At 43.1% G+C, this 10,179-nt stretch overlaps 1 protein-coding gene across 1 annotated transcript in view; it reads right to left on the bottom strand.

Annotated features, from left to right (window-relative positions):
* BST1 (bone marrow stromal cell antigen 1) overlaps nucleotides 1-9,194 on the bottom strand; it is a 105,518-nt gene extending 96,324 nt beyond the window's left edge. The window contains exon 1 of the mRNA XM_025211453.1: nucleotides 8,853-9,194. Within this exon, the coding sequence (XP_025067238.1) occupies nucleotides 8,853-9,013 (161 nt within the window). The 5' untranslated portion in view covers nucleotides 9,014-9,194. The remainder of the gene's footprint in view (nucleotides 1-8,852) is intronic.
* Nucleotides 9,195-10,179: the final 985 nt, after the last annotated feature.

Below are 10,179 nucleotides of genomic sequence, written 5' to 3'. Positions count from 1 at the left end.
GCCCCCCTTCCTTCTTGTTGGGATTGTCATCCCTTGGGCCCGGAGTATTGTCTCCTTAAGGAACGACCACTCTTCTTGGGCACTGAGTTCCCCTGCCCTCCAGAACCCCAGAGCCTCTCCCACCAATCTCCTCAACTCCTTGAAGTTGGCCCTCTTGAAGTCTAGGGCTACCGCCTTGCTGCAGGCCTTTGTCACCCTGCGCTGGATGATGAATTCCAGCAAGCGATGATCGCTATCACCCAGGTGGTCAAGGACCTGGAGGCCCCTTACCAGATCATCACCTGTGGCCAGGACCAGGTCCAACAGGGCATTTCCTCTGGTGGGTCTGTGCACCTCCTGGGTTAAGTGGAGGTCCTGTATCTCGGCCAGGAACCTCCTGGATCAGTCCGACCTGGCTGATTGCTCCTCCCAGCAGATGTCTGGTTAATTTAGATCACCCATGACAACTACATCCCTTGCCTTAAGTGCCTCTGCAAGCTGGCCTGAAAATTCCCGGTCCAGCTCCTCCCCTTGGTTGGGGGGTCTGTAGTAGACCCCCACCATTACATCCCTCTCCCCATGACCCCCTTGTATCTTGACCCAAAGCACTTCAGCTTGCCCCTCCTCTGACCCCATTTTGCTGGCAGAGGATGTGAATTGCTCTTTGACATAGCGCGCCACACCCCCTCCCTTCTTTCCTTCTCTATCCCGCCTGTAGAGCCTATAGCCCCTAATGCTCACTGCCCAGTCGTGGGATGAATCCCACCACATTTCTGTGATCCCTATTATGCCTGGGTTTGAACTGGCTATTCTGAGGGCGAGTTCCTCCTGTTTATTCCCCATACTCCGAGCATTAGTGTAGAGGCACCCAAGGCCTCCTGGGGGTGCTCGTGCCTTCCTCCCACTCCCAGGAGGCTGTCCACCCAGCTGTTAAATTTAGCTGGCCACCCCAGCTAAATTTAACAACCAACACCCCAGTTGGTTGTTCACCAACAACCGCTTCTTTCTTCCCTTTCCATTCATTGTTAGAACTTTTTCAACCCTGTAAACTCTGTCCTGATTGGGGTTCACTTTTTGTAGTTCTTCAGGGTAAAAAGAACCCTCGATAGGTTCATCTTTGTAATCTTTTAGGCAGTATACAGGCATCTACACGTGTCTAAGGATTTCACCCACTATGAAAATCTCATCGGTGAATATTTGCTCATAACCTTTTTCAAACCTCCCTTTGGTCCTAGACACCCTCATGTGGTCTCCTTTTCTAAACATGAGTGCTGCTGGTTAATAGTCCCCGTACATGGTTTTCCACACCTGTGGAGAATTTGAGAAGTTCACATCAACAGGCCTGGTGTGGATAGTTCCGTGAAAATTGTGGTTGTAGCTCTTTATAAACTCTGGTAACACATCAATGTAGTGAAAGGTGTTGCAGGCTGTAAAATACCTCCACATTTTTTATTTTAATGTTCTGTTAAACCTCTCTACCACCACCGCTTTCACTTCACTGTTCATCACAAAATGGTGAATATTATACTGTTTTAACAGTTTGCTTAAAGACTTATTTAAAAATTCTTTCCCCTGGTCAGTCTGTAATTTTTGAGGTACACGGCCCTCTGTAAAAATGGTTTTAAAGGCCCGAGCTATTTCACCTCCTGACTTGTCTTTTAGACCCACAGCCCAGGCATACTTAGATAATATGTCTATCACTGTTAAGATGAACTTAACCTCACGATTCTGCTTGGAAAACTGCTGCACATCCACCAAATCTGCCTGCCATTGCACATCAATATCTGAAACAAATCTTGTTTCTTTTAAAATATCTTCTCGCCAGTTTGTGTAGGTTGTAAGTGTCCTTATCTGAAAGCCAGATGGCAACCCCGCTCCTGTTCAGAACCTTATTCTGCCTTTTGGCGGCTTCAAAAAGCGTGTTTACCCCGCCAAAACTGCCAGCTTCACCAGGAGAGTAATAAACTTCCTTTAACACAGCCTCCTGTGTAGACATGTCTGGTAACCGCTGCCCCACCCCCACCCCATGCTAACACCTGTGTGGTGCATTCAAATGCTTGAGGACAAATTTAAACCATGGTAAAACAAGGTTTATTAAGCAGGTAAGAAATACAACATTAACAAGGTCTTCAGCCTCATCTTGAACAGTTGTTCAAAACCAGGTCACGCAAGAAACCTTCTTCTGGGTGGGATACTTTTTTATTTGAAAATAGCCCTCGAGTACACCCCTGCTCAGTGAACTTCGTGGGCTCATAGCCCTGCTCTGTGACTTCCATGGGCTTGTAGCCCTGCTCGGCAATCTCCACAGGCTCAAAGCCAGGGTTAATGGTCATTGTCTTTGGACAAAAATGTTGCCTCAGCAGAGTCCCTTGAGAGTCCCTTGAGACAGAGTTGTCCACGCTCTCCATAGGCGGTTCTGATATGGACTGCTCGAGTTCTGTCACAGTCCCAGGTCTTGTTTTGGTAGACTTGGCATCCATCTTACACTCCTGAATCTCCTCCATGTCTTCCCCCCCTCATGTCTGAGCACGGTCTCAGACAAACAGAGGGGTAATTTGGGAAAGCAGATAGACCTGGTGGGGCTTGCAGCCTAAATCCCAACCCCTCTACTTGCTCCAATTGGTTCAACATTGTTCTTGGGAGGTCCAAGTTCTCTGAAACCCCCACCAATTGGTTGGGGGGGGTGGGGGGGGGTGTTAGAGGGGTCACACCACCCCACTGCCACCCCAGAGGCCATGACTGTGCTCTGGGGGTGGGGGCTAGAGCAGTCTGGGACCTGATAGGTCATAACTGTACCATGTGATCTAGGGTGATTTTTGCAGCATGAGGGGTTGGGCTTTGGGGGTCTGCATGGGCTGTCCTTCTGATGTCATGGACCATGTGGTGGTGGTGTCACACACCACGTGACTGGTGGTGTGGGTGAAGTTGTTGATGTCACACACCACGTGACAGGGGTCAGGGGGCGGGGCTGATGATGCCACACACCATGTGACTGGGGTCAGGGGGCAGGGCTAGTGACATTGCACACCATATAAGGGGGAACGGGTGGGGCTAAGGGGGCAGGATTTCCGGTCCTGCCCACCTGTCATTTGCACTGAAGGGCAGTGAGCCTATATACTACTCATGACCATAAGTTTCTGCAGACATGTCTGTGTTGTTCAGGGGTTGGACCTCTTCACACCTCCATGACACATATGTTAGCAGAAGTCTGTAGTATAGCCATGGCATATGTCTTTTCCATTTGAAACCCATGTCATAATGTGTGCTTTTTATTTAGCCATGCTTCTTCCAGCATTGTGGCTATAGTAGAGGGGCAGGCCTCTCTGTATAGTTCTTGGAGATACTGAGCACATCTCTGAGATGTTCTCAGTTCTTAGAATCACAGATTTAAGGTGCCATAGATTTAGACTGAACCCTTGTCTAATCTGACCTCCTGTATGAGACAGGCCACAGATTGACTCAGCGATTTCCTTATCAAGTTTACAACTTCTATTGAATGGTAGTGTATCTTTTGGAAAGACACAGAGTTTCGATTTAAAGACATCAGTCTACCACCTCTTTACACAAGTTGTTCCAATGGCCTTATTTGTGCCTTTTTTCTGGCTTTAGCTTCCTTCCACCAAGTCTTTTTCATTAAAAAGCAGTCTACTATAAGAAATCTTCTTTCCATGTAGGAACTTGACTTCAATGGCTGTTGAAGTCCAGAAGTAAATGACTGAATAATTAATTCATTTACTGCTTTTTTCCTATTCACCTCTCTCATCTCATATCTAAGCAAATAAATTATCATTCTACTGTACTACCCAAGGCATCTTAATTAACAAAAATACTTGTTGAAACTATGGCATGATGAAGGCTTGTTGCTTAGGACAACTTTTAGCAACCTTAAGAGAGACACCAATGAGTTATGCTGGATTTATTTAGCAGACAGCTAAAAAAAAAAAAAGAAGATATTACATTTTAGAAACTTGAATTTTCTATACTGCCCAGCAATGTGTAGCATATAAATGTGTATATAGTATATACACACACACACATATATATACATATATATACATATATATACTATATGTATAGTACATATAGTATATATACACTATAGTATACATATAGTATACATATATGTATAGTATACATATAGTATACATATAGTATATATACTATATATAGTATAGTACACGTGTAATTATAGCATTTTCTTATTAGAAACTTCCATTATACTCCACAATATTATTTTAATTCTAACCCCTTACTTTTATATGATAGTGATGTTCTGAAAAAAAAATCCACTTTTGACTGAAGTTTTCCTTTTGTTTTGTTCTAATCCAAAGATAATTTAAAATGTCTGAGCAAAATCTCTTCACTCATGTTTGACTCACATGAAAATATTTAATATATTGTTAAGAGTTTTGTGCTACACAACTTCAAAAGTGTAAACTGGCCTACACCTGCATTGGCTTGGGACCATTTTGGAAATAAATTACAAAAAAATTAAATGGAAGGGGTGTCTACAGAAGTACTCTGTGCACATTTTATAGTGCTGTAATTTAAAGCACTTTTTATAGCACTATACAGTTACAGCACTCTTAAACATGACAGAAGTTCACTGTTTGGTGGGGGAGGCTCCCTCCCTGCATTTTCCAAGGTAGGAGGCAGGAGGCACTCCACAGCTGCCCGGGACTTCTCCACTGGTCAGAAATTTGACCCATTTTTAAAGTGCTATAAAGCCATGCACTTCTGTTAAGTCATGGCAATAAAGCGTTTTAAAGGGCAAAAAAGCAACTTCTGTACACACCCAAGGGTATTAAAAATTAGAATATCTATTTTGCAACTGTGTGACATGGCATTTCCATTTTGTTTTGATTTACAGTAATTGTTTATAGGACTGCAAGAAAACAAGAAAATGCATAACACTGACATTGGTTCTGCAGCTCTTGCTTTCTATAATGCCAGTTGCTACTGTGATTCAGGAAAGCACTTTGTTGTGTACCAATATCCACCCTTATTACAGTCATCCTTTCCTGCATGGATACACTTTTAGGTATATCCTCCACCAGCTTTGCAACTTTGGATGCAGACAGTGATATCACTGGGGAGACTGAAACAAAAAGCTCTTTTTATTTATTTTTTTTCTTAAACAGGAAAATTCCTTTAACATTGTTGCCTATCCCCTTTTTTATGTGATGTGATGGGAAGGAAGAAGTGTCCAAGAAATGAATCCGTTATTACTTTGCCATCTAAAATTGTATCTCATAAACCCATTTCAATGTATGGTTCCATAAACATTTTTTTAAATATTTTGTTAGATTCCTTTTAATCACAAGGGGTAAAAACATTCAAAAATGTAAAATGTATGCTTTTTTTTCATTTGGATATAATGATAGTTAAACACTTTTGAAAATCTTACTCAGTATTAACTCTAAAAATTAGAATATCAATTAATGAATATAAAATAAAAAATCAGGGGAGAAGACTGTTTAGAAGCTATTAGTAACTTGAAATCCAAATTAAACTATTAAACTTCCAAAAACTTTTATGTTTCCTTAAAAAGGTTCACATTAAATTGTATTCAGTAGAGGACATAGGATTCTACTCATGTAAGAAATTAAATTCAAATTCTATCAGTATCTGTTAAAAGCAGATTGGAAATAACATAGCATATTAACATAATGCAGATCTGTAGTTCTTATGCTGTTCTACAAAACCAACCATTCAGTGATGCGGTCTATTTCCCTAGTGTAGCATCCTTGTTGGGTAAAATCATTAATCACTACAAGAATCCCTAAGCTAAAACAACCAAACAGTGATGAAATCAGCAGACAAGGAAGGAGCCATTGTCATCCCAAACTGCAAAAATTAGATCAACAGACAACTCTCTTACACCAAGTATTGTAAGAAACTAAAAAAGGCCTTTACACCAGTATTCATAGGCGACTGGTAGGAGGTGCACGGGGGTACACATACCCCCCTGAGGGGGCCAGTGTGCCCCCTGATGGCCAACACTGATGCTGTCAGTAGGGCTGGTTCAGGAGGCACCAGTCACTCATGCCAGTATTCACCCTTGAACTCAAAGATACCAAAATACTCTCTCCATCATTTCAAAGAAAAAAATCTATACAAACCAATGTCTTCTCTACCCCCCATTGAAACATTGTACATGCCTCCTAAAATATACAAACAAGAAAACCTTGAAAGATTCATTATATCCAACTGCAGTATCTATGCTGAAGAACATTCAGCGTTAATAGCAACCATCATCTCATCCACTTATCACTCAAAGAAGTTTTCTACAAAACATAACAGGATTTCTCAACAAAATCCACAACATAATCTACCTTCCTGAGAAGACTGTATTTGCCACCAGGGATCCTGGTTTTCTCTGATTGAAAAAAAAAATCCCCAAGTTTTAGTTTTAAAAAACTAACCCAAAATCCACATTTTTAATATATTAGTGGTGTTTCATTTTGATCACAGAAAAATGTAGATTTTGGGTTACCTTTTTTATTCCAAAAACTTGTGATTTTTTTTTTTAATCAGAGCAAACCAGGATCCCTGGACATCGTTACTAACACCCACTAGCTGGAAAACATTAAAGCCTTACTGAACCATGGGCAACTCAGATTTCAAGCCATAGTGAACTGCGTAACTCATCTGTTTTACCTCACCCAAAAGAATTTTACCTTTAACAGCTGGCTCTGCAAAACCATGAGCACAAGGATGACCTCTTCTTATTTTGCCAAACTCTTCATGAGCCACCTTGAACCAGATTTGAAAGATGCACTGCTAAATCTGCCCTAAATCAACTGTATTTACTTGAATCCAGAATAAGATTTTTTCCACTCAAAATCAGCTTGGGGGTGAGGGAAGCTTCATCTTGGATGTGAGTACCATCCTGGGGTGGGAGTGGGTAAGTTCCAGCTTTGACCTCAGGCTAAGGGCTGAGGCTGGAGCTGAGCCACCTTCTGCCTTGGGCCAGAATGGCTCGTTTGGCAGGGGAGGGGACATGTGGCCAGCTGGAACATGGTGAAAAGCCTGCCCCCTACTTGCCTCCCCCCATGCTTGTGCCTGCCCCCTAACTTCTTGCTCCCCTTCCCCTAGTTACCACTTCCCCCCTTACCTTCTCTGGCTCCTGCCCTTCCAGCTCCAACCCAGCTTTGCTGGGATCTGCTGTCCCTTCTCCCTGGCTGGGCTGGGCCAGGCTGGGGCCAGCATGTATTACATTGATTTATATATGGTATTTCCTAATTGGGACCATGCTACTGCCAACTGCCCTGGAAGAGTAGAGGTGCAGCAGAAGGCAAGGGTTGGAGGAGGCAGGAGGCACAGGGGAGCAGGACATGGAGGAGATGGGCTGAATGGGGGAGCAGGGGGTGGGGGAAGCAGAGAGTGGAGGGGCAAGCACAGGCATGAGGTGCAAAGGGTAGGGGGCGGGCACAGGCGCAGAGAGGCAGGCAGCAGCAGGGCATGTGGCAGGGGCCAGGCAGCGTGGAGGGCCAGCACCTCACCAGTCTAAAAACTGCCTTTGCCTACCAAGGATCATCCAGCAAAGAAATAGGCTGCATCATTGAATAAACCATGTGAATGTAACACATTTACTATATATTACAAAAAAAACAACCCAAACCAACTGCAAATTTCAGAAGTCAGTTTAAATATAGCAACTCTTCTTTAGTTTCTAACCACTTCCACTAATCATTGCTCTTTGTTAGACAGGTTTGTTTCTCACTTCCCTTTTTCAGTGACCACACTCTATCCTAGAATGTGGTTAAACAAAAGTAATTGTTTTAACTAATATTTAACTCAAACTGTATCTCCTGCTTTCTCAGATTTGAAAAAAGCTATTCTGCACCTAGCGTCTTATTTAACATCTCTCCTTACATAAATAATTCTCTTCGAGTCTCTTTTGGTAACATAGGTGTAATTTTGTCTCTCACTAAATTGAGCTGTCAGTCCTGAGCTTCTCCTGCATAAAGTCACAGGAGACCTGGTTTAGGATACCACCTGGAATGATTTTTTTGTAGTTTACACCTGTTGCTTTCACCTTAAGGTTCTGCAACATTCTTTTTCTCTTCCATTTCTTGTTCTGGCTTCCTCTCCTTCTAGGAACCATTCTCATTGTCCTTCCAGGTAGAAGATAGCATCCTTGAGATTAATTGGTGTCTTTTTAACTGACTCAAGAGAGGCATGAGTTTTTGTAGGCAACAACATATTTTGTCAGCAGCTTTCCAGAAAATGTCTGCCCAACTCTTACAGAACTATTTACAAAACATAAATGAAGGTCTTATAACAAGTCTGTTTTTTGTTATCAGAAAGATAGAAATGACCTTTTTAGCATAGAAGAACAACCTAGTGTATCCACTTAATTTTTTCCAAGAAAACACCAGAATCTTTTTCTTACAAACAGTTCAGACTAAACCCAACTAAAAGCACTGGTAATACTCATTTCACAGTTTTAATATGTTTTCAGCACTGTTCCTCAAATGTGGTTAAAAGTCTGTTCAATGATTTAATGAAACCAAAGTTTAAGGTTAAAAACAGTACATGAAACAATTCAGTAGGACCTGTATTTGGCGGCAGGAAATTCACATACAATAAATCACAGAGCACAAAAGTTTTAAAGTCCATCAGAGATCCCAATGCCTCAGCATTTTCATCAATGGACCCTGCAACCTAGCAAAGAAAAGATGAGATAATACTTGAAAACCTGAAAATGTTGCTTTGTGTCATGTCTCCTTTATTTTGACTAAATTTTTTAACACCAATTTTTTTGTTCTGGTCACCTGAGTTGGTTTTAATAGGGTTATTTATATAATGAATGCTTTAGTATCAGGACTATGAATTAAAAACCATTAGACAAAAAAACAAATACTTACCCAACAGCAGGATTCACAGTTCTAATGTATTCATAACACCTTCCAATTATAATGCTGTCCAAGTTAGGTGTTGTACCTTCACCTTTCCATTTCTTCCCATCTACTCCTGAAAAGTCCTTACTGAAAAGAAGAACTAACAGAAGCAAGAAAAGGGTGTTCATTCTGAATCCTGGAGAACAGAAGTCCTAAAAAAAGATAAATATTGAAGTCCAAATTTGAAGGGTTAGGTTGCAACAAAGTTTTTAACACTTGTGATTATCTCTGTAACAAGTATCTTAGTACTTAAATCATTTTAAGCAGTCAGAAAAAATACATTCTGAAGTGTTTCTAGTTCCTGGAGTAGAAAAAGAATACATCACTTCCTTGAAAGATAAATGTTTTCAACGTTACGAAGACACAAACTGGAAATTCTAATAGTGCCCTCTGGTGATGACTGATTAGTATTACAATCCTGCTCAATAGAGAAGAGAAAAAGAAAACTTGTCACATGTTATTATCAGGGATCCTGGTTTTCTCTGTTTAAAAATCACAAATTCTCTGATTTAAAAAAAAACAACAACATTTCTCTGATTAAAACCCCCAAATCCCTCATTCCCCACCCATAGCCCCCTGGCCCTGCTGGTGCCCCTACTCACAACCCACAGTCTGCCCCCCACCCCTGCTGGTGCCCCTCACTCCCCACCCCACAACTGCCAGGGCTATGATGGGGTCAGGGACCTGGGTCTGCAGCCCCTTACGCCCCCAACAGCATCCTGGCTGGCTGCTGCCCTGGCTGCATGCATGTGGGAGACTGGGCTGCTGTGGCAGAGTAGAGTACGGGGCCCAGCTCCCCTTTCCCTATGGGTAGCATGGCCAGTATGGAGCCCACGGTTGGGAGTGGATGCAGGCTACCTGCTGCGAGCTCAGGCTCCCCGCCCTGCTGCCCTTCCCCAAGTTCCTCTGTGGCGCAGCAGGTGATACCCAGTGCAGCAGGGCAGAGCAGGGTGGGAAGCTCAATGCCACTGCTGTGAGCCAAGTGCCACCACGGTGAGGTGCCCCCTGTCTGCCTAGCAACAATGGGGGTGGTGGCATGGGCTTCTGCATCCTGCTGCTGCTGGGTGGGCAGGGGGCACCTTGCCATAGTAGCATGGGGCTTGTAGTGGTGGCACTGAGCTTCCCTGCCTGGCCCCGCTCTAACCTGCCATTCCAGGTCTCACCCGCTGGGCCATGGAGGCCCTGAGGGGAGGGCAGCAGGGCGAGGAGCACTGAGGCTGCAGCAGGCAGTCTGCTCCTGCCCTACACACAAATCTGTGGGGCACATCCCCTCCATGCCCTCCCTGGGAGTGCA

This window comes from Alligator sinensis, unplaced genomic scaffold (genome assembly GCF_000455745.1).
Source record: "Alligator sinensis unplaced genomic scaffold, ASM45574v1 scaffold466_1, whole genome shotgun sequence".
Taxonomy (NCBI): domain Eukaryota; kingdom Metazoa; phylum Chordata; order Crocodylia; family Alligatoridae; genus Alligator; species Alligator sinensis.
The sequence above is the reverse complement of the archived record's forward strand: the minus strand, read 5'-3'. Positions and strand labels throughout refer to the sequence as shown.